Consider the following 24,069-nt stretch of genomic DNA (forward strand, 5'->3'; position numbering starts at 1 on the left):
AGCTATATTACAGCCATTCTTACCAGTGTGGCCTTTAGCAGCAAATTTCTCATTCTTGATGCATACAGAGTAAAGCCACAGCTGTGTCAGGACTACAGATTGTAAATGGTTCTTAAACCGCTTTTGAAATGAATCAAAAGTAAGTTTTGGAGCCCCTTTAACTCACGAGCACCTGGAGGCTTTTATGTTCTTGCCCAGCTGAGCTGTTCGGTGGCCCTGGATGCCTCAATGAAGCTGCTAAAATTCATCAGTGACATTTTGTAAACTTTTCTCAGACCTCACAGATTTTCTTTAAAAGTGTATATATTTTGTCACTCAGTAATACAAGCAGATATATAAGACTTACTGTTATTGCATTTATTATCCAATTTAGTTATAAATTCAAGAATAAAGAAAAGGGATTTTTGCAGCCAGTCCTAGGTGTCTATTAGTTGGATTTTACACATTTTCACCACTAGAGGGCGGTAGACGCTTGTGTCCGCTGATAGGTGATCTGGGTATTTGAGTAGATTTTTGCATAACTTGTAATGTGGCCTTTTTATTGTCTCACAGCGAGGACTATATGTGATGTTATCTACTTTGTTACTCCTGCCATTCTGAGCCTCTTGGCCAGTTTCTCCTTCCTGTTGGTGAGAACTCTGTTTTACAATAGCACAAAAAAGTTGTTCATTGAGAAATCTAGTTAGTTTCCAAGTTGTATACAATGCAGAATGGATGGCAATGGGTGTAAAGGCCTAGTTTGCATCAAATGTTATAACGTGGTGTCACAGGAAAAAGTGCAAGTATTAAATAAAATAATGTGAGCAACCCTGAAATTGAAAGAGCGGAAAAACGATGAATATCTGCTTGTTACTATATGCCACAAGTGATGAGGGACTGTCAAAGCAAAACTAGACAGGTCCAAAACTTTGAATCCACCCACTCCACTTGTCTGATCTAATCAGGCCTCAAAAAGGCCCCACTTCCCCTTTTATTTTGTTATTTTAGTGAAAAGGGAAATATCAGGTTAACAGCAAAAGTGGAAGCTTATCTAGCTGTCCTAGACAATGCTGAAGTCTGCTTCATGAACCTGACACTTGCAGTATATTGCCTATATATGGACTGAAGCTGGCATTTTTTCAGTAACCCCAGATTAGGTGATGCTCGGTTTTATGGGTAATACTAAATTTACAAATGTGGCAGGGCAACTGTTATTGCTGAATTTGATCACAAAGCACTTTCAGAGTGTACTTGTTTTCACTGTAGCCCTCTACTAACCACACAGTGGTGCAACTGAAGACTCTTATGTCATCAAGTGATTGCACTCTGTCCAGGCTGCTTTCATCACGATCGACTATCACCATTCTCTGTTCGTTTGCTTGTAGGCATGCGTGTTTTCGACTCTTATCCTTGTGTTTGAGTTGCATATATCAGAGCTTGATGTCGCAGTTGAACCAACCAAGACTAAAGGTTACATAATGTCCATCCATGTCCAGCCATTAGGCTACTACTGATTGTGTAAGAGAATACAGCTCTGGACATGAGAAGAGTCATATTCAGAGGGCAGGCTTGAGTATGTGTGGATATGCATCCATTCAGAGAAGGTTGCTTATTAAAGTATGAAGGGTTTTCCTTGGAGATAATTCCCACTGGCCACCCACGGACATCCTGAGTTTGAACAAAAGCCAAGATCATTTCGATAAGATTCAGTTTTTATTGCTGCAGTTTGTGACCACTGGCCTCTCTCATACATTTCCTTCCATGGTTCATGATCACAAACAGCTGCTATTATTAATAAAGCTATAATTTAATACCATCCTCCATCCTTTGTTTACATATACCGTCCCCGCCTCTCAAAGCAAGAAAAGATGCTCCAAGCGCAAACTGCTTGTTTATCACAGCTCCAACGACGAAGCGGGGGAGGAAACTGCTCGGCGCAGTCGGCGGCAGCCAATCAGCGGTCTGGTTTCTCTTCAGCATCTCGGAGGGACTGAACCATCGGGTAGACTTGATCCCAGGCAGCAGGGAGGAAGGATAGTAGAAGGGTCCTCGACGCTTAATTATGATTTTGTGAAATCTGCAAGGAGCTGGAAGATTACGTCACCAGGTAATTAAAACGCTCTGTCATATTTACGTAATTAAAAAAAAAAAAAAAAAGCAAAGCGTTGCTTGTTTTGGCCTCACGGTAGACGTGCATGTTTTCACACCGTGAAAAATGATTGCCAGTCTGTACTAATTCGTCTGATTCATATGGGAGCCTATTTTTTTTTAATGTTTCTGCATGCCTTCCGTTTTATTCAAAATATTCTGTAGGAGGATTTATTTTAACCTGTGAGGACATGCGACTGCACGATTCACGCATACCTGGGTTTCACCTAACGTTCTGGGCTGGCAGACTTGCAGGGCGCTGACAATAACAAACGGATCACGTGGACGTGTGAATCTGGCATTTGCAAGTTTATGTAACACGTTTCGCTCAATAAACGCGCTCTGACTCTGCGGTTGAAACAGCAGCTGCTGCCATGTCCACGGACATAAACATGAGCTTTTCCCTCCTCCGTTTATGTTTTGAACGCAATGAGAGCGAGAGTGAAGGCTCCCCTAATAAGCACCGTTAATGGTTAGAAAAAAAAAAAAAAAAAAAAAAAGCTGCTGGGAGAGGAGAGGGTAGTTACATAATTAGGCATGGAAAAAAAGATGTGTGCCATAATCTGATGCTCAGCTCTAAAGTGTTTAACGCTCAGCTTAAACAAATACAGTATAATCACATTAATGTGCCCAATTGCAGTTGTTTGTAGTTTTGAAGAAGCTATTATTTCAACATATTTGAAAGCAGTATCTTTAAAGGACTGCACAGATTTACCACGAAAATGAGAGACAATATGTTTATTTCCCCTCAGTGAATGGCTCTGCTGCCATATCCTCCCTTTTGGTTGAATTAGGTATGCCTGAGAAGAAGACACAGTCACTGAGTTTGTCCCAGATTTCACTGTTGTAGGTTTTATTGCACTGACCAGGAGCCTTTGGGTTCTGTCACAAACAATTAACCTCACAGTGTAAATTATCTTGTTTGGTTTATGATGACTCAAATTTAGGTCAGATATTCACGTTGGAGGATAGCTGCCACTGGTGTGCTGTGCTGCATTTTACTGTTCAGCTTTTTCAGCTGAGACATTAGGTAGCATTTCCATGAAATTAAGACTCTAAAATGAGGTACTATAAGCAAAAGTGAGACGTTATACAACACAGCCTGCCATCCAAAAATCTTTAACTGTACTCTATTCAGAGTGAATTTGCTGCTGGCTCAACAGGCCTTTCTCCATATGAGCCATGTCAGGGACACTTCTGCAGTCTCTGGCATAATGTATCCTGCTCCAGTGTGGAGCTGCATAAGGATCCCTGTGTTTTGTTATAACCTCCATTTGCTGCTGCCAACAATAACCACTGTGGCTTGTTTTAAACATCTTATTTTTCTATCGCATAATGCTTGCCAAGATCTTTGGCTCACAGAGCTGTTCAAGTGTTTGGGGAGGCGAGGAATGACAGAGACAGCGTGGTGGTGACCTCAGACCTGGGCTGGAGTGTGCTAGTGTCATGTCCTCTCTCCTTGTGTGGAGAGTGAGGACTGGGGACTGAACAGGCCGGGATATATTTAAGGAGTTGTACTGGACTTTTAAAGAACATGGGAGTGTTTGAATTAAACATGTGACTTAAGCATGGGATGAGCCTTGAGCAAGACTGTGGGGCGGTTATGGTGGTCACTGTTTTACATTTACAATTGACTGACATGGTCACATTCCAGAACAGCTGCCTGGAAAGGACACTAATCTAGATAGAAAGCAGATGGGATCTCTCCATGCCCACTCACCATGATGGCATGATGGAGGAGTAGGCTACTGCTAAACACTGTATTCTCTCTCTCTCTCTCTCTCTCTCTGAGGCACATATACACATCACCCTGACAACAGTGTCATCATTTGGTGACTTAAACACCATCTGCCAAACTAACAGCTTAACACCAAAAAAATTTTTTTGGTTTATTCTCCGTGTGCTGTCTACTGTCTGCTCCCTTGAGAATGAATAGAATGTACCACTCATGGCAGTGTATTGTTGCTATGAATAGATGCAGTTCAAAATGGGTCGATTTATAGTTAAAGCACTCATCTGTGCAGTGTGTTGCCAGAAGGCGAGTGTATGTAAGCATGCTGTCATCCAGTAACAGATTTGTCTCTGGAGATCTGCCCTTAACCAAATGGCTTCTCATTTGTATGTGGCAAAGTGGAAAAAAAAAAAAAAAAATGGCACAAGGCAAATTTGTTCTGAAATGGTTATATTTGTCTATTTTTTCTGCATCAGAGCAGAAATTAGGCCCAGTACAAGGCAATGAAGAGCACCGCATTTCCGTTCATCTCAGTATGTGTTCTGCTTTATTCCAATGAACTCCGTGCAGTGTTAATTTTATGTATCATTTGAGGAGGCTTGTTGTACTGAGGACTTAGGCACTTAACACTGCTGACAATAAATTCGAGGAACAGAGTGAAAGGATTCCTTTGTTTCTTTTAGCTTTAGCCATTCTTGTTGAAGCACAAAGGAAAACACAGTGAGCAGCTGTTCTACTGAAAGGATGTGGATCCTTACAGAAAATAAGGTATATAACGATATATAAACACTGAGGAGTAGCTGGTCGGACATAAACTGTTAGGAGTTCAGCAAGACATGGTGGAGCCAACTCATTAAGGTATTTAAAACATACAATAAAACCTTAAAAATCAATCCTAAAATGTACAGGAAGCCAGTGAAGGGAGGCCAGAACAGGGGAGATCTGTTCTGTTTTGCAAGTTGTGGTAAGAAGGTGAGCAGCTGCATTTTGGACCAATTGAAGGCGTTAAAGGGAGGTCTGATTTACACCAACGTAAAGGGCATTACAATAGTAAAGTCGAGTTGAAATAGAAGCGCGTATAACTCTCTCAAAATTATTAAAAGATAAGAAGGGCATGACCTTAGAAAGAAGCCGTGGCTGCTAGAAACCTTTCCCAGTTTTAAATCACAGTCTATATAATCTATATAAAATGGGCTTAACATAAGGATCCAGTGGGCCCAGGCTCAATTTTGTAGCACTGCTCAACTACTGGGTATCATCACCTCAGTCTTGCGCTCATTAAAATTTAAAACATTTGAAGCCATCCAGGCTTTAATGTCATTGAAACATTCTAATAACAATTTTAGCGGGCCATCATTTCCTTTCAGGGGCAGACAGATTTGGAAATCATCAGCATAAAAGTCGAAGGAGATACCATATCTTTACAGAATTGATCCCAGGGGAAGTAAATATAAAGAGAAGAGAATCGGCCCCAGAACAGAACCCTGTGGAACTCCATATAGGAGTGGTGCAGAGGAGCCTCCAAAAGTGACTCTAAAACTTCTCTCTGACAAGTATGACCTAAACCACTCCAAATGCCTTTTACCCCCACACAGTGCTCAAGGTGAGAAATGAAAATACTGTGGTCAGCAGTGTCAAAGGCAACTGTAAGATCTAGAAGCATTAAAACAGAATCCCCAGAGTCAGTAGCTAATAAAACATGATTAAAAACTACTGTACATTTCTGAAATCCTACCAAATGAAAGATAAGATTCTCAAATTGAAGAAATCATTTGATTTTTAGCAATTGAATCATAATACCCATAAAAATAAATGATCACTGGGGTGCCTGGGTGGCTCAGTGGTGAAGCAGGCAACAACATGCATATTCCATGCAGCGGTGCAGGCGGCACAGGCTCGAGTCCCGGCCTGTCGCTAGCTTGCCCGCGTGTCTTCCCCTGTATCTTTTCCCCCAGTTTCTGTCTCCCTCCACTGCCAATAAAGCTGCTGTGGCCAAAAAATGTAAAAAATAAATGATCACCTAACCTTCCTTGTGGCCATAAAATGTGGAAGCTGCAATTCCAGTCATTTTGAAAAGGAAGTCGATGTGCACTGTTAGCCCAGGATGTCCACTTGACAGTACGGTAGGACTCCTATAGATTGCACAAATGTTGCTTGACATAGATGTCTCAGACTCATGTCCACACAGAAGACAAAAAATAAAGTAATTGGCCTGATAGTATCAAATAGTTGCTGCAGATTTGTTGGCGGCACATCCATGATGTGAATCTCCTGTTCCACAAATCCCAAAGGTGCTCTATTGGATTACGATCTGGTGACTGTGGAGGCCATCTGAGTACAGTGAACTCACTGTCATGTTCAAGAAATCAGGCTACTGTCTGATGGCTGTGGTCTTTAAATGATGCTCAGTTGGTATTAAGAATCTAAAAGGGTGCTAAAAAAGACGCCCACACAATTACACCACCAGCCTGATCCAAAGTAGGATGGATCCATGCTTTTATTTTGTTTATGCCAAATTCTGACCCTACCATCAAAATGGTGCAACAGAAACTGAGGGTTATCACACCAGGCAACATTTTTCCAATCTTCTATTGTCCAATTTGGTGAGCCCATGAGAATTGTAGCCTCAGGTTCCTGTTCTTAGCTGACAGGAGTGCCACGTGGTCTTCTGCTGTTGTAGCCCATCTGCTTCATGAGTTGACATTTTATGCATTTAGAGATGGTCTTCTGCATACCTTGATTGTAAGGAGTGGTTAGTTGAGTTACTGTTGCTTTCCTATTAGCTCAAAGCAGTCTGGCCATTCTCCTCTGACCTCTGGCATCGACAAGCCATTTTTTCCCAGAAAATTGCTGCTCACTGGATATTTTCTCTTTTTTGGCTCATTCTTTGCAAACTCCCAGTATCTCAGCAGTTTCTGAAATATGCAGATCAGCACCAACAACCATGCCACATTAAAAATGACTTAAATCACTTTTCTTCCCCATTCAGATGCTCAGTTTGAACTTCAGCACATCTTCTCGATGATGTGTACATGCCTGAATGCGTTGAGTTGCTGCCATGTAATTGGCTGATTATATCTTTGCATTAACGCATAGCTGAACAGGTGTACCTAATAAAGTTTCTGTTCTCCTTTGTTGTAAAATTTATACTGTACTTTATTGGTAACACATTGAGGCTTCAGCAACCTCAATAACTCAATCTCAATTGTCTTGGCTGGAGTCCTCGATGACATATGACCACAGAAGCCACTGCCATCAATAGTGGTACTCTGCGATGTCACCATGTGTATGTGTGAAGAAATGGCATGGGTCAGACAGAGAAGCCACTTGCATTGGACAATGGGTTCCCAGTGTCCATAGATGTGAATGCTATTATTCAGACACATTAATAATCTCTTTTTCTCCTAAAGATTCCACATTCTGATTATAATGGCTTTATGCAGTGTCAATCTTTTGTACTAGAAAACTTGAACTTTTGTACGTATTCAAGCGTCGACTGTACTCAGCAAGGCCACATTTGTGATTGTTGGCCACAGGATTGTTGAAACAAAGCCCTTCATATTGCCACTGCCACTGGGGGTGCGTAAAAGCACTTCATCACTGACTTGAGGGAGCCGTTTAAACTTAGTTAGCTAGAGCAGGCGGTTTAAACCACAGGACGCAGCATCTTGCTCCGGTTTGCTTCGAGTTTGTATCTTTTTAAACAGAAGTGAGTACAACTACTGGCAAATTGTTGTAGAGAGTTTGTTTGGGTACTTTGCAGTGGCAGCACTCTTTCTTTAAGGATGCTGAGCTGAGTATGGGAACAGCTGAAAGGTGAGCAGAGATGCATCACATGGTCTAAATATAATGTAGAGTTTCATTATATTTATAGAAAGAAAAGAATTAATTAATGCCTTTTTTTTTTTTTTTGGTTGTTTCCACTTTGTATGATTATGTAAAGCTGACTTGAGAAGGAGAATTCGTGCCGCTGTTGCTACATATGCAAATCTGACTGATGTGTTAGGAGAGAAATCCATAAACTCAGACTGAACTCATCCAAAGCAAGAGAGAGATGTGAAGTCAGTGAATTAATTGTAGCAAGTAATTTGGTGTTACTAATAATGAGCACAACCTTGACCTTATTCTTTCTTTTAAAGGTATTGTTATTATGAACACAGCATTTAAAGTTTGTATGCTTGTGTTTTGTTGTTCAGACTGGATGAGACATTAGCTTTGAAGAGATGCTGTGTTAGCTGATTTATTTCTCTCCCTCTTCCCCTCCCTGACTCTCACATCTGTACACACATATCTTCTAACATTAATCACTTCCATTCTGATCTTTTCCACAGCACAAAGAGAAAACAAAAGTCAGCTAATCCAGTCACTGCACAGAGGGAACCAAATTCCTGCACCAGCATGGCAGACCAGAAGTAAGTAGTTTCAGTAGTACTATCTGACACCATATGAACTTCCAGCCCACATTTCTGTGTTTTCTGCAGTCTTGTATCTTGATTTGTGTGACTTTGAATTCCAGAGATCTATTTATAACTCTCGTGTCTGTACCAGAACCATGGTGCCTGCTCATTCACAGGCAGCGTGAGCATGTTTTTAACGTCGCTTTGATATATTTCATCAGAAAATCCTCTTCTTCCTCTTGTTTAGGTTGTATGTTTTTTCCTCTCTTATCTGATGATTCTGATCAAATCCATGAGCTTTTCTTGTAAATGGAAAATATTATGGGAAACTATGTTTCTTGACGTGCAGCCAAAACCTCTGAATTCTGCAGGGGCTGCTTTTCCCAACTCACTTAATTTCTTATTCTTTCACAGACCTCCTGTATTGTGACTGTTCACAAGTCTGTTTAGAAAAGAATAACTTCAGTGCATGCACATCTTATCACAGCAACAGAAAATTGCTTTTTATACTTCTTATATCACATGGATGACCAGATAATGTGCACTTTTACCTTGCAGAGACAATATAGATGATTTTAAAGTCCAGACAGCTAAGCACCCCAATATCAGCTCGGCCCCATTACGGCCACATAGTGAACAGTCTAAAGACCGGGCATCCAAAAGGCTTTCGACCGAGTCCAATGGGACCAGCGATGGAGGTGTCGGCTCATCTACACCAGTGGAGATTACTGCTTTGGAAGAATCATTTCGACGCTTTGCCGTCCATGGCGATACTCGTGCTACCGGCAAGGAGATGCACGGCAAAAACTGGTCCAAACTCTGCAAGGACTGCGGAGTGATTGATGGCAAGAACATCACCCTCACTGATGTGGACATCGTCTTCAGCAAAGTCAAGTAAGAAAAGCATCCAAATTACACGTACTAAAGATAAAATGTCAGTTTAGATTAGTAGAAATTCTTTCTGATCATATTTGGCTTTTGCTTTTCATTTTATAATTGATAGTTAAGACCTCTTAACTGTTGTTTCATGACAGAATTGCATTCTTTTACTAGAGATGATCATGCCAAGAATTGCAGATATTTGGAGCTACGGTTCAAAGACTATTTCATTTCTGTTTCAGTAGAGTTCAGAGAACTGAATTAATGCTTTTTAGCAGGCACCAACCTTACTGTACACTAACTATGGACACATGATGGCCAATAAACTAGGCATTAGTAAACTAAACTTTATAAGTCATTAATAACCAAGTCAGTCAGTACTGTCACTTTATAAAACCATCAAAATATCAGCAACAACTCCAAGGCATGGTTTTGTAGTTTCTGAATTTCCTGTTATATTTCAGAACATGCTGTTCTTTCTTATATTAAGGTGACTTGTAGTAATCTGCTGGTCAGAAACAGTAGCCAGAACAAAAGGCCAGGATGGCTCATCTTATATTTCCTCAGGGTGGACTGATTCAGCCTTTACTGTGACCTCAATATTATTTCACCACTGGAGAAAACAAATGTCATCTGCACAGCTGTGCCCATGTTTACCAAATGCACCGAATGTCTGGATACCATCCAGGCTGGTAACACTTTGACAGATGAGCGTAAATATCATTCACACCACATTAAAAATGAGTATTGTTCCAATTTTGTTCATACACAGTAAGAGACGCGTGTGCAGCAGCACAGAGTAAAGCTGGTGTAAGAAGGAGCGGGGTATTTACTGCGTCTGTTTGTGTGCGTGGTTATTTTGGAATTTTCATTCATATACAGAGCGGCTTTGAATTATTTTCATCCTGGCTGAATGATATGAATAAGGATTATTCCGCTAGACAGCACCAGAATTGTGGAGTATGACTGGAAGCCACACATCAGCGTGTCTACAGGAATGGAGAAAAAAGATGTCCTCGGGAATCTCGTGTTGATTTAGTGGATTTTATATCTTCTACATATAAATGTAGTTCAGTCTCAGTCAATTTGTGTACACACTTACTGTAAGAGATTCCAAGATGTCCTTAAATATAATTAGTATTATTGTCATTATTACACACACTGAAATAGATACTGAAATGCACCTGTGTCAGCTGCATGTTATAGAACACATAAACATCCTGGCGCATCATTATAGCCTGTTAAAGTCTATTATTCAGATGCTGGAGACCAGAGCTGACTGACATATTTGACCTTTTTTTATTTTTTTGCATGGAGTCTGCACCTTTTGAGATTTGCTTTTTTGCACTTAATGATGGACATATTCTGCTGGAAGACAATAAGCAACCTGGCCACAGATTTTGAGCTCTCGGCCCTTAAATGTAAACCTTGAGTTGTTAATGACAGCTTTTTCATTATTAATATAATTCAGTGTTGGGCCATGCCCAGGCCCTTTGGTCTATCCAATTTAGTAAGTTGGCTGAAGATGGAAATAGAGTGTAACAAATTAGCAGTTCTGTCTGATAGCAGGCAAAACAGTATTTCCTATGAACATGAGCACAGCAGAGCGAACAAATGGCGAAACAGTCAAAATACATCCAGTTAGATGTGATATTGTTGAAAAATGGCCCATGCATTTAAGGGTTAAATTTATGTTAAAAAACATTTCTTTGTATTTATTCTGTCAGTTCATATAGTAAACATGACTTATATTTTTGGATTTGTGAGGCAAATAAAGCTTTTTTTTTTTTAGTCAAACGCATCTCGACCTTTGCTGTTGCCATGGCAATCACAAAAGTTTTTCTTGGGAAGACTGAACTTAAATCTCACTTACCTCCAACTCTACTGGTGAGCCATATTTAGAAATGTCCAAATAATATGACATACTAATGTTTAAGGAAAAAATAGTATGTCCACTGTCTTTTTGCACATGCTTTAAGCAGTAGTAGTGTGGTGTTATTCACACTTGGCCCTTGGATATGTGTTTGGTGGATGAATTTACAGGTGCTGTCATCTACTTCCCTCAAGTTCTAATCCCAGTTTATTCAGCAGGAATTTCTGTCACAGGCTCACAGCTCTGCAGTGTGATGCAGAAAACATTACTGTAAAATCTGAGCAAACCACGTGTTGTTTGTACACCTCAGAACCACCCACAGGATGAAAAGAGATGCAGTTCTGGGGGAGGGGCTGTTTTTAATGTAGTTTCTTACTCCAGGCATGACTGAGTGGGGGAGGGCTGCCTTGCAAGAGATGTAGATCATCGCTTTCCTTTTACTCAACGTCAGAGCTTGCATGCAGAAAATTAAAGAACTTAATGAGTACTGGCAAATCACAGTATGGCCGAATTACTCATTGTTTATTCTGGGTATGAAGGTCTGCTGCACCACATTAGGTCTCTACTGTGCTATGTGCTTGCTTGGAACCAGAATGCCACAACATCAACTATGTATTAGGTAGAACTGACATAGATTAATTGTAACACATTTTAAAGCAAAAACCACCCTGAACTCACATGCTCACCCAGGCTAACTCCGCAATACCAACATCACTGTGTAATATTTATATTTTTCATACTGAACAATATCTATCACTCCTATAATGTGCAATATTCATTCACTAAGTGCAATACTCACCCACTGTACATCATGCTTATATGTATATATTTATATGTGACTTTCTACAGTGTGGCACTGAAACAGGAGTGGCCTTTTAATCTCATTGTACACTCATTATATAATGACAAATAAAGGCATTCAATTCTATATAATTTCCAGGGCTTTTGTTGTGTTTCCCATAGCCTGTATGTAAAAGATGGGTATAGCCATCATAAAGTTACTGACTAGTTAATGAACATTTTAAAGTCTTAACCTTGTGATCTTGTTTTTTTGGAACATGCAGGTTTTAGGCATTTTGCGTTGGCTTCATTGCTGAAGCAATGGTTTATAACAACCAGACAGATTTATAAAAAGGGACACATGGCTACAGAGTTAAAAACAGTTTTTTGCACAAAGCTGTAACTACAATTAGCTATTTTGGCATTTTTACATTGAAGCCAAAGGGGTTTGACTCACTGTTGGAGCCAGCCTCAAGTGGCCTTTCCAAAAAAAAAAAAAAATTAGCTTCATGTTTCATCCCTGGAGGTTGCCGCTTGGTATTTCCTCATTAGTGAATGTGATCATAGGTACACTGGTGGTGTATTCGGTCCATATGGATCATATAGTGCAAATGGCTGAACTATGTAAACAGACAGCAGGTCAGCTACCATAGTGTCCCAGACTACAATAAGTTACACAGACCCTAACCTTATGAGAGCCTCTTTATATTTCTCATTTTTTGTTTATTTGCACAGATTAGCCTTTTGCATTCTTTGAGAAACTGAACAGGTCAATGAGGAGAGCTCTGCAGAGAGAGAACACAGCTTTATTCCTTTGACAGGAATAGCAGCTTAAAAGTCCAGTTTCCCCTCTGACAATAGACAGCATGGAACATAGTCAGGGAGGGAATGAAGCTCCCAAATGTTCAACACTGATGGACTGCACAAACAAAACCAGTCGCTGAACAAGTCAAATTAATAATAAACCAAAACATCTGTTTACTGTAGCTTGTTTCTATGGCAGCAGGTTACCAAGAGAGACTGCATTCTTTATAGGTGGTTGTTTAGGTTTATCACCACAGCGATAGCAGTGTGTGTTTGTGTTACTATGAGCTTTTCACATGGAAGTCAAAAATGGCCATTTAAACAGCTGAAGTGCACTCAGAGGGAAAAAGATTGATCCTCAGATAAATGAAAATTTAACACCCTTGAATAGTTGAATTTAGCAAGCTACAATCAAACACATTTGGGTCTAAGTGCATGAGCTGGACACATTATGATAGATCATTTGAAGAGACGGCCTCAAATACAGGCTACAGTCTGTGGAGTTGCTAAGACGACACAAGTACTGAGACACACTGGGAGACGTGAAAGTTTTCCTGTTGTTTATCTTAGTAGGATACCATCTCCATGCTGTCTTACATCTGCCACATTAAAGTGATCGCATTTAGCTGAGTGTACACTGTGGACTCTAATTTAACCTTTCAGACTGTACAGAGAGTCTGCAGAAAAGGCCTGCTGATAAAGCATGCTTTAGTACTATAGAGGATACAAATTGTCAAAATTCCAATACAAAATAACAAAAACTCAGTAAGAAAATAAATATGCACCAGGAAAAATAAAAATGCAAGCTTTTTTTTTCTTCATAAAATGTGACAAATTGAGATTTCCTTTTTAATTTTTGCATATGTTTGCCTTGATATGGGTGGCTGTAGCTCAGGAGGTAGAGCAGGTCACCTACTGATCTGAAGGTCAGCGGTTCAATTCCAGGCTGCATGCCAATGTATCCTTGGACAAGATACTTAACCCCAAGTTGCTCTCCGACGCAAGAGTTGGAGTGTGAATGTTAGATAATAAAATCATGGAAGTGCTTGTGTGAATGGGTAAATGTAAACATGTTGTATAAGCGCTTTGAGTGCTCAGACAGAGTAGAAAAGCATTATATAAGAACTAGTCCATTTACCATATTAATTTACTTTCTCGTTTAGCACTAGAGACTATTTTCAGTTAGATTGGCTCATTTCACCTCACTTGTAACCGTTTCTGCTGTGAGTCTCGGACTGACCGACCAGTTGGAGCAAAGTTAAACGATCGCGCCCTCATTTGCATACTGAAGCAAAACTGCATAGAAACAGCAAAGGAAAATACAGAATGAATAACTGGGAAAATGCAAACCTAAAATACTACATGCATGCATACATAAATTAAATAAAATGGGAAAATGATGCGGGAAACTGAAAGTGGGTAATTAATAGGAAGTACATAAAAAAAATACATGCAGAAGTAAATTAAACTAGATTTTCTTTTTTATATTTTTGATACATGTGATTACAAATTTATTTTTTAGTTTCTTTATTTTGGCAGTTCTGGAGACACAGCTGAGCAAATAAAATTGTGGTAAAAAGTATGCCTTCTTTAAATTCTAAGGTTTTTACATATCAGTACATGAAAACAATCTGGTCTTTAGCACGCAGGTAAATACAGCCTCAAATGAACTAAAAAACATGACATATCACTTATTTAATAGAAGCCCAGGATGGATGGATAGATGGACGAATGGATAGATGGACGAATGGATAGATGGACGAATGGATAGATGGATGAATGCAAAAGCAGTGTGTGAAAATCTAAGTGCACCCTTAATAGTTCCATAGTAAGGGTGAATTAGGAGAGTAAGTAGCAGCCAGGTGCTGATAAGAAAATGCACTTGATGAACAGTTCATTAGCAAGTGTGAGCACCTCTATAAAAGCAGACGTTTTGGCAGTTTGTTGTTCCAGTGCATTCAGTAGTGTTAACACAATGCCAAGGAGAAATGCACAGCTTAGGTTTGCAAAGTTGTATCTGAACAAAGACTTCTGGAACAATCCCCTTTGGACAGACGGGATGTTTGGCGAAAAAACAAAACGAACACAGAACATCAGTCATATAGCTGTCAGCATGATGGTGGTGGAGGGGTAATACTTGGGTTTTGTTTTGCAGCCACACTCCTCTGTGTACTAGTATTCTAAAGTCAAATGTGAGGCCATCTGTCAAACAGCTAAAGCTTGGTAGAAATTGGGTCATGCAACAGAACAATGACTCCAAGCACAGCAGCAAATCTACAACAGAATGGCTGAAAAAGTCCAAGTCCAGACTTTCAACCCAACTGAAAAACCGTGGTGGGGCGTTGTGAAAGCTGTGCATGAACAAATGTCTGCAAACCTCAGTGAAGTGAAGCGCTGGCCACAATTCCTCCACAATGATGTGAGAGACTGATAAAGTCATACAGAAAACGACTAAGTTGTTGCTGCTAAAGGTGGTTCTGCAGGCTATTGAATCATAGAATGCACTTGCTTGCTTTGACATTTTGGCTTAGTTTTTGTTAAATAAACAATGACACAGTGTAATACATGTTGTTCATCTGAGGTTAAATTTACCTCATTTTAAGACTTGTTAAGGACTAGATCATCTTTTGTGTCCTGATGTGTAAAATCTTAGAATTTATGGGTGTGCTTTCTTTTTACTGTATCTTTTGTGGTTAGGCTACACACAGTGTAAGAGTTAAACCCCTATTTATATATGCACTCCTTTCCCTCCTATATTACAGGAAGAAATCCTGTCGCACAATCACATATGATGAGTTCAAGGCTGCGATTGGAGAGCTGGCCAGGAAGAAATATAAAGACAAGAGTGGAGAGGAGGCTGAAGCTGAGGTGTTCAAGCTGATAGAGGGGAAGTCACCAGTCATTTCAGGAGTCACAGTAAGATTTGATCGGAAAGATTCACAAGTTTCACAACACGTCTCCTTTAACAGCAGTTAAAACTCAATTATTTATTTATTTTTTTGGTAAACTTCTTCACAGAGAGCCGTGGCTTCCCCAACAGTCAGTCGTCTTACAGACACCACCAAGTTTACAGGGTCGCACAAGGAGCGTTTTGACGAAACTGGCCGCGGGAAGGGTAAGGCTGGACGAGTAGACATAGTTGACACTTCTGGATACGTCTCGGGATACAAACATCAAGGGTCATATGAAAAGAAGGTGACCAAACCCACTGCGGGCAGACCCATGTGAGGGCGAAGATAAGAAAATAAACATTTGATCAACTACTAGGATGATTTTCTATTAAAAGGTTACTCATAGAAAGCACAAAAGCATAGGATTTCATAAAATTTCCCCATCCATCTATTTTGTGTGCGTGTGTGTGAGCGAGAGAGATGTTTTTGAGTTCCTCTCTTCGTGAAGTGTGAGAACTGGAAAACTGTTTACATCTATTTTTACAAATTCATCACCAGCTGGTACATTCCTGTCGGATAGCAAGTTACTGCCAAACACTGAAGAGAACAAATGAGAGAAATTGCTTTGCTATGACTATTGAGGCTTTGTTGTTATGATAGGGCCTTATATTTATTGAGCACAATGAGCAACATGCCAAGAAAAACAAAAGTGGGACAACAGTTTGTTGAATTAACATTTGCACTTTTTAATAGAAATGTTTGTTCCCATGTTTAGCTGATTACACATATTTTTTTTTTTAGCATGTTTTGCAGTTTCAAAGATAATTGGCACCCATTTTTGAAATTGATGTTTTTCTTTTGAAAACCTTAATTGAATTCAGATTTCAGTGTTAAGTGTCTGTCTGCCATCTGCACTTGGTAACTGTTTTGTCTTTATAAAATCTGCTGTTTGTTGTTATGAGCTCATACTGTCATTTCAATAATATGCCTTCAGCTCAAACCAGGTTTTTTTTTTTGTGAAAGTAAGTGTAGTCACACATCAGACTGAACATTTGTGACCTCTACCATGTCTTCTAGGTTTTGTAAATACATGTTTAAAAAAAAAAAAAAAAACAGAAAACAAAAGCTCTACCATGAAAATTTTAATGGGCTTGCTTACAGCTCTCAAACAAAACCTAAAAGAACTTTCCAGCCCCTAACATACCATATTTTATTAAATTATACACAAACTGTTTCGCTAACATGCATTTTGAGTAATAAATTGGTAAAGAGAGAGCTCTAACCACAGTAGACAAGCTTAATTGTACAAGATTGTATTTTTAACATTTTACTTCCAGATCAGATTTATATACAGTAGTTCTAATATATTTGTGGTAAGATTGTGTATATTCTAAAAAGTCATAGCCACATTAATTTAAGACACTGGTTTCAAGTTTTAAAAAAATTTTTATTTCTTATGTATTGCTGTACTTTGTGCATGTTATGTATATTGCATTTGATTCAGAAGCATATAGATGACATTAGGAGTTTGTCATTTCATATTGGAACTGCTGTCTGCTGTGAGGACAAACTACTGGACGGACTTCAATGTTTTGTTGCTAAAAAAAAAATAATAATTAAGTAATGAAATTGTGAGATGATAAAATCTTGTATTGCTTGAAATCAATATGTATGAACTTGTACGTGTACAAAGTCAGCTAATGCTCTAAATATTTGTTGAATCTTTGTGTGCTGTCATCCAAGGCACAGATTTAATTGAAAAATGCAGGGTTTTAATGTTTCCTTACACACTGTATCAGATAAAGGGAAAATTGCAAACAAGTAATCTACTTTTCTAGAATATTTTTCCAGGATAATGACAGTTTCATGTCACACACTACCTGGTAGCTTCAGCTGATGAAGACTCATGCATCAAGTGCAAAACTAGCAGCTGTCAGTGTGTTCTTTGTCTGCTGCAGTAGCTTGAGTATGATCTGTTTTCTGTGCTTAACGCCAAATACTGTGCACCTTTAATGTGGAGAAACGATATTGTCTTTTTTTTTTTTCTTCTTCAAATAACTTTTAAATGTACTATTGTGCCCCAGTGCATGCAGTGTTTTCTCTTTTTGTTCTTTAGATCTCTTAAAGTGTGTTCATGATTTGTAGTGCATTACTGAAAAATAATAATAATAAAAAAAGAAAAACACCCCTCCTACCCCCAGAACCTCTGCTGAATAGATTATAGGGTGTCTGTTAAAACGTGTCATTTTCTTGTTTTTTGGGGTTTTTTTTTTTTTGCAAATACACTGTGGAGATCGCTCCCCACGAGTAGCACCAACTAGCGACCTGTAACATTTGCATAAAAACAAAAAGCTGCGTTCAGTTTGTGTTGCATCCGTGCTCTAACCCGATTCGCCGGGGCTTGTTTTAGTATTAGCGAGAGGAAAGTGCATGTCTGCCCGCGCATCTTTCCAGCCCGAAGGCAGAGGTATAAATAAAGTCACAGTGCAGCTGGAATCTAGATGCATTCATTCCACTGCAGCGTGCAAAGCAGATGAAGATGCAGCTGACCTACAAAAAAGAAGAAAAAAAAAAATCTAAAAAAGGGAGCCAAAAGAGACACAATCTCACCACAGATCCAGGAAATAATTATGACCTTTTCACTAACATCCCCTCCTCAGAAAATCATTTGTTAACATAACCCTGTCACACACTCATACACAAAGCTTCCTGAATGAATTGCCTCTCCCCGTTACTGTTTACATGAAGCAAATACAGCTTATGCACATTTTTTTAAATAATAAAAACTCATAAAAAGGCACGGCACTTAAGAGAATTTAAATGTCCACTGCAGTGATTTTAAATAATACTAATTTAAACAGTATATTTGCTGGTACCCATGCTAATATGATGCTTGGCATAGTTCTGCTTTGAGATTTTATCGTGGTGTGCATCTCTTTGTTCAAATTCCATGTTAATGTTCCCCACTTCCCTTCAGCTCCGCTAACAAACACTCGTTTGTAGCCACCAGGGACCTGCAGCACACACAAACACATTCAAATCACAAAAACAGTCAACAAGGGGACGAGTTTAGATTGAGGTTACATCAGTGTATCCACAGTGTGGCTGTGTAAGTACAGCAAACACAAGTGTCAGCACTAACATGGCGTTATCTTCTTACCTGTGGCTTTCTTGCAGCATATCTGAAAGTTCCTTGACTTTCTCAGCTTCTTGCACTTTTTTTCTCAGGCCCTCAATCTCTTTCTTTAGCTCCTCCACTTCAGCCTGAGCTTCTAAACACAAACTGTGACACTTAGTGGTGAAAGCAGCATGAGGTTCACTTATATCTCAGTGACACATACACCCACCTCTGATCTGAGTAATAGGTGAGCTTTTCATCATAGACTTCAGATACTGGCGTTCTAACTTGATGAGCTGTTTCTGCAGGGCAACGTTTTCCTCCAAAACAATCCTCAGCTGCTCGTTTAGTTTACCCTGTGTTAGAGTGAATGCTGTAAATAAATGTGCTCATCTGTTATGGTTTTCTAAAGCTCGGTATTGTTTTTGAGCGGTGAATCAACTCACAACCGCTCGCCGAGCTTCCTCCAGCTGAGCAGAGAGGTTGTGCACTTCAGTTTTGTGCTCCTCCTCTTGTGCTGCCGCTTGAAAGCGAAGTGCATCAGTTTCCCGTCGTAAGGTCTTGACCTCAACTTCCCGACTGGAAATATCGCTTTCCATCATGGAGAGGATCTGCACTGCCTGAGCTAGAGCCAAAAATAGAAATGATGGGAAGACACTCGTTATCTCAGGCTTCTGTAATCACATACCGCATTCCTCAAAACCAAAATCCAACTCACACAGGAAGTTGTTGTTTTGATGCAGTGATCTCTCCCCTGTCCAGTGTTTATCCACGAGGTTGAGGAGCATCTCCAGGGGTTTCCTATAACTACCCTGGGAGGTGAAGTCAGAGATTCCATAGATACGTGTGCAAAGAAAAACCCTTCAGATGAATGTGGAATGATTCACGATGCTGTTTGCAAATTAGCAAGAGGACCAAAATAGCTGCCAACCTTTTTTTTCTTCTCAGCTTGCACAGGCTGGCTGGAGCCCGCATCTGTTTTGTTGAAGCTAGAGTAGGTTAGTCGTGGAGGATGCAAGATGGGGTTAGAACGGTCAGACAGATTCAAACCAGGACGTCGTGGACTGGGAGGCCGGATGTTAATAAATGAGGAACTGTGACGGAGGCCTTGATCTGGGAAAATTTTTCAAAAATGTGGGATGAATAACGAAATCTGCCCCTTGTGGATGTGTATAAATCATAAACTGGGGATTTTGTTAAACACAAATGTAATTCTTGCCTGGATTTGGGGTAAAATGCCCTTTAGCTGCATGTCTGGTTTGTCTGGGAAAGTCCTTTTGCTTTGCTTTTCCAGGAACATGTCTGTGTTTCTCTATGCAGGGGCCAAAGGACACTTTTGGCCTCTCAGGTACTTTTAATGAGGTACAGCTTTTTTTATGAGACGGTTCTTTCATCTGTGACCCTTTGGACTCAGCGTTATCTGGCAAGTTACAAGTGACACACACACACACACACACACACACACACACACACACACACACACACACACACACACACACACACACACACACACACACACACACACACACACACACCCCAGCAATATTAATTGACCTTTGATAGGCACTTTGTTAAAAACAAAACGGGAACAGGTTTCTGTCTCCACCTAGTGGCGACTGTATTACACTGATTTCTTTGTTTCAGAACAGGGTAAATTACCACTAAACAAAGCTTTGCTCTCATAAGATATGATTCTTCTGTAATCTTAATTCTAATAAACTACTGGCATACACACATATAGCTCTCTACTTCTAATGCACTCTCCTAAATTGTCTACTAAATAGTCTTACCATTCTTAGTGAGAGGGTACCTGAGGATGGATTTAGCGGTTTCCTAAAAATAAGAGCAGAGTTACTTCATAATGTAAATGTTTTCCTGGTAATATTGTTTAATTTGTAGTAAAAATAAACCACCTGTTTGGGAGTCGAACTCCTCTGTTCTGTAAAATCTTCCAACGCTTTCTTTTTGGAACCTGAAACAGTGGATGGTTTGATTTATCAGATCTGGTTACATTTTGATTTAGCTTTTGAACTGTGACAACTTACCCTTGGTCTCCTTGTGAAATGAGTCAGACAGAGTTTCACTTTGCTCTCCATCACTTGTGGGAACAAAGTTCAGCACAATATCAGGAGCGTCGGTCAGGACAGAAAGACTCTTGGTTAAGCGGTCAGTTAAAGCTGATCTGCGATCACTGCTTCTAAAAAACCACAAACAATACAGCAAAGGTACAACTCGAGCACACAGCAGCAATAAATAAAAACAGACATGTTACGCATTTAACACTAAAGTAAGCTGCTCCTTTATGCGGCTACACCAAAAACATCCTCATTTGGTTAAAAAGAAAAAAAGAAAAAAAGTCTTTTTTTTGCAGGCCTGCAGGCGTTGGGCAGCATTTGTAAGTGCTGGGCAGCATAGTGAAAAAAAAAATGAAGTGTTTTAGGGTTTCTTTGTCCCTCTGTTCTAGATTCAAAAACTGAGGTTTATTGCATTTCATGTGCTCCATGAGACAGAAGATGCATAAAACTGCAACATATTCTTAAACCTACACATGATTCTGTTTTATTAAACCGTCACTTTGGACATTTTCCATCCCACACTTTTGAAACACCTCTCATCACTGATTTACAAACAGTAACAACACCTAGACTTACCAGTGAGGAGAAATGCATTCCATGAAAATGTATTGAAAAAGTGTTTAATCATTATGCTCGATTGTGGTTCTTTTTATTTTTATGCCACTAATTCACCGCATGTACATACAAAACTTCATCATTAAATATTAGAAGGATCACTGTACAAAATGCTGTTAGAGTCAGAATAAACAAGATGAAAACATGGCTCCATCCTGGATTGTGTCAGCGATTCAGGCCGATTGTGATGGCATAATGATGTGGGGGATATTTTGTTGGCTCATTTTGGGCCTCTTAATACCAACTGAGCATTGTTTAAACACCACAACCCTCCTGAGTATTGTTGCTAACCACGTCCATCCCGTTATCACTACAATGTACCCATCTTCTTGATGGCTGCTTCCAGCAGGATTATGCACCACGCCACAAAGATCAAATCATCTCAAACTGGTTTCTTGAACATGACGATGAGTTCACTGTACTCAAATGGCCTCTGTGCAGCAAGTGTGTGATGCTATCATGCCAATATGGACCAAAATCTCTGAGGAACATTTCCAACACCTTGTTGAATCTATGCCAAGAATTAAGGCAGCTCTGAAGGCAAAAGCAGGGGTAACTAATAAAATGTCCATGAGTGCATGAGAGCAAAATGGAAAGGTTTTTTAATAAACATATTACTTGTAAATCTGGTGCCAGGTCTTTAATTGACATTTCCATCAAACAGAATGAGGTTAAAACTCATTTACATTAAGGATTTTATGTTTACCATACCTTCGATCTTCATCTAGATTCAAAGAGGAGCTCAGCTGCTGAGGAAGAAGATCAGAGGAGAACTGCAACAAGGCATCTTTGCGCTCAGTGTTTCTGACTGAACAGCCATCTGTAAAGCAACGAGGAGAACTTATTAATATTAAAGCCTGACATGAGATGAGCACATTCTGGAAAACACGGCCACATCTTACCTAGTATACGCAGGCTGGGCATGGCATGCACCAAGTAAGGGCGGTACTGTGGATAATTTTTGGCCAGAGGGTTGAGCCTGAGGTCCAGCTCTTTCAATGATGGCAGCTCAAATAATACTTTCACTTCTTCAGGAGAAGGTATGCAGTTATAATAAAGGATCAGCCGCTCTAGCATTTTTAAATGTTGCACCCCCTGAGAAGTAACCAATGAAATTGTTATGGTACCAGCTCTGCAAATGACACCTACTAAATATATCAGTACTGTTAGTACTGATATATTTTATTACTACTTCTTGGTGTACAAGGTATATTGGTATCAGCATTAGCTGATATCAGCATAACAGCAAATAAGATGGCTTTCAAAAATAGAGAGACCTGAAAGACTTTAAAACACCTGAGTTATTTTTATAATAAATATTTACTTGCTCCCAAAAAATGAGGAAATAAACAACAACAAAACAAACAAACAAAAAACGAGTGCATCCTTACACGAGAAACAATAATTTTGGGCAAAGTTGTATAAAAAATTACACCAAATAAACATTTTTATATGATACAACAGAACAGATAACATTAAACAAGCGAATTGTGCAGGTGATGTCTTGAATTAAGTCAAAGTTTCACTGCTCTCTTCATAAATAGTGAATTATACATATAAAACAAAACAATCTCAAACTAACCTCAACTGAAACGAGTGCATTGCAGGAGAGATCCAGAGACTTCAGACGGACAAAGTTATTCAGACCATTTCCCAGGTGTCTGATCTTCTCCTCATATGTCCCCGGAAGGCTCAATGTCCGGACATCGCCTATTTAAAAAAAAAAAAAAAAAAAGAGTGAGAGAAAAATGAAATAACTTTGTGATGTTGTGGTGATGTCGTTTGGAGCAGGTGGCATTTATTGCTCTGCTAGCTCTCGTTAGCGTAGCAGTGGTGCTCAGGCCTGCCAGAGTAACTAGCGGCAATAATTTCCAACACCCTAACGTCCCTACTTCACCCTTAAAGTTAGCTGATGTTCACTCCTACACTGTGTTTATATTAGCATGGATATCACTTACCGAGACGTGGATGTTTTAATTGTAATCTTTCACGTATCCACTGCTCTGTTAGTGTTGTCAAACACTCCGCCGCCATGGTTTTCGAACTTCTGCTGCTTTCACGGCCTGAAAAATAAATGCCGTCTTTTCCGCTTCATTTAATAGTAAATGTTTCCTACAGACCGTGAAGTAGATTTCTAAAAGTCCATTTTATTCTTGTTATTTGCTAAGGTTGTCGGAATTCAGTACATTCAGAATACTGTGAGTGTACACAATCAAACATAACTTTAAAAATGTAGGTTATCGTAGGCAGGCAATACTGCCCGAATACTTATTCGTTTACTTTTTAGTTCGACCAAACGTGACATGTTTCAGATTTTTTTTTTTTTAGTAAACAAAATTATATTGTTTCATATATATATTTTATGACACAAGCTCAAAATCAAAAAGATAAGCTATAGTGAAGCATAAAGCAGTTCAAACGGGATTATCATTTGCAGCGTTTACCCACGGTCTGAATGCACCAGTTGGCGCCTGCGCATTGTTAAAATCCTTGTTTGTCACGTGTCAAAATAAATCGTAGCTGTTCCTCCCGTATACACGGCCCCATACTTAAAGTTTGTTGTGGTTGTTTTCTTTGTTTATCAGTTTTTTTTTTAAATCGGACATTTTGGCACTTGCTTCAGTTTTAATAGTTACATAGTTAAATTTGATGGACACGCTTTAATTTTCCTGGTCGTGTTGCCAGGATCAATGGCGTCCTGTCTAACAGAGTGGGTCAAATCATGTTTCAAGATAATTTTGGCAGCCACTGCACTGCACTGCACTCTTCTTACAAACT

General features: G+C 39.5%; 2 protein-coding genes across 4 annotated transcripts; one reads left to right on the forward strand and one right to left on the reverse strand.

The window, feature by feature from the left end:
• The first annotated feature begins 1,941 nt into the window (after positions 1 to 1,941).
• On the forward strand, positions 1,942 to 17,680 carry tppp (tubulin polymerization promoting protein). Of its 3 annotated transcripts, none has more exons than XM_030749659.1 (5): positions 1,942 to 2,086; positions 8,191 to 8,271; positions 8,815 to 9,150; positions 15,355 to 15,508; positions 15,611 to 17,680. In XM_030749659.1, the coding sequence occupies exons 2-5, from the start codon at positions 8,258 to 8,260 to the stop codon at positions 15,818 to 15,820; spliced, it is 714 nt and encodes a 237-aa protein (XP_030605519.1). In that variant the 5' UTR covers positions 1,942 to 2,086; positions 8,191 to 8,257; the 3' UTR covers positions 15,821 to 17,680. The 3 variants fall into 3 exon arrangements, with proteins under 3 accessions (XP_030605519.1, XP_030605518.1, XP_030605520.1); XM_030749658.1 differs by lacking the exon at positions 1,942 to 2,086 and adding an exon at positions 7,400 to 7,675; XM_030749660.1 differs by lacking the exon at positions 1,942 to 2,086 and adding an exon at positions 7,402 to 7,568.
• Positions 16,910 to 23,504, reverse strand: cep72 (centrosomal protein 72). Its single transcript, XM_030749657.1, has 15 exons — positions 23,250 to 23,504; positions 22,874 to 23,001; positions 22,194 to 22,386; positions 22,003 to 22,111; positions 20,647 to 20,798; positions 20,515 to 20,573; positions 20,392 to 20,434; positions 19,821 to 20,021; positions 19,533 to 19,714; positions 19,320 to 19,413; positions 19,048 to 19,226; positions 18,831 to 18,957; positions 18,644 to 18,755; positions 18,360 to 18,497; positions 16,910 to 18,033 (listed from the first exon to the last, which is right to left on the reverse strand). The coding sequence occupies exons 1-14, from the start codon at positions 23,323 to 23,325 to the stop codon at positions 18,437 to 18,439; spliced, it is 1,716 nt and encodes a 571-aa protein (XP_030605517.1). The 5' UTR covers positions 23,326 to 23,504; the 3' UTR covers positions 16,910 to 18,033; positions 18,360 to 18,436.
• Between the last annotated feature and the right edge of the window lie 565 nt (positions 23,505 to 24,069).

Source organism: Archocentrus centrarchus, chromosome 16 (genome assembly GCF_007364275.1).
Source record: "Archocentrus centrarchus isolate MPI-CPG fArcCen1 chromosome 16, fArcCen1, whole genome shotgun sequence".
NCBI classification, from domain to species: domain Eukaryota; kingdom Metazoa; phylum Chordata; class Actinopteri; order Cichliformes; family Cichlidae; genus Archocentrus; species Archocentrus centrarchus.

Excerpts from the sequence above, each read along its gene's own strand:
- cep72 (XM_030749657.1), bottom strand. The coding sequence starts at position 23,325 with ATGGCGGCGGAGTGTTTGACAACACTAACAGAGCAGTGGATACGTGAA. Across the intron at positions 20,022-20,391 it reads GTACCCTCTCACTAAGAATG|ATAACGCTGAGTCCAAAGGG; the intron begins GTAAGACTATTT and ends GTAACTTGCCAG. Across the intron at positions 19,414-19,532 it reads AAGCTGAGAAGAAAAAAAAG|GGTAGTTATAGGAAACCCCT; the intron begins GTTGGCAGCTAT and ends TTCACCTCCCAG.
- tppp (XM_030749658.1), top strand. Across the intron at positions 9,151-15,354 it reads ATCGTCTTCAGCAAAGTCAA|GAAGAAATCCTGTCGCACAA; the intron begins GTAAGAAAAGCA and ends CCTATATTACAG. Across the intron at positions 15,509-15,610 it reads CAGTCATTTCAGGAGTCACA|AGAGCCGTGGCTTCCCCAAC; the intron begins GTAAGATTTGAT and ends ACTTCTTCACAG.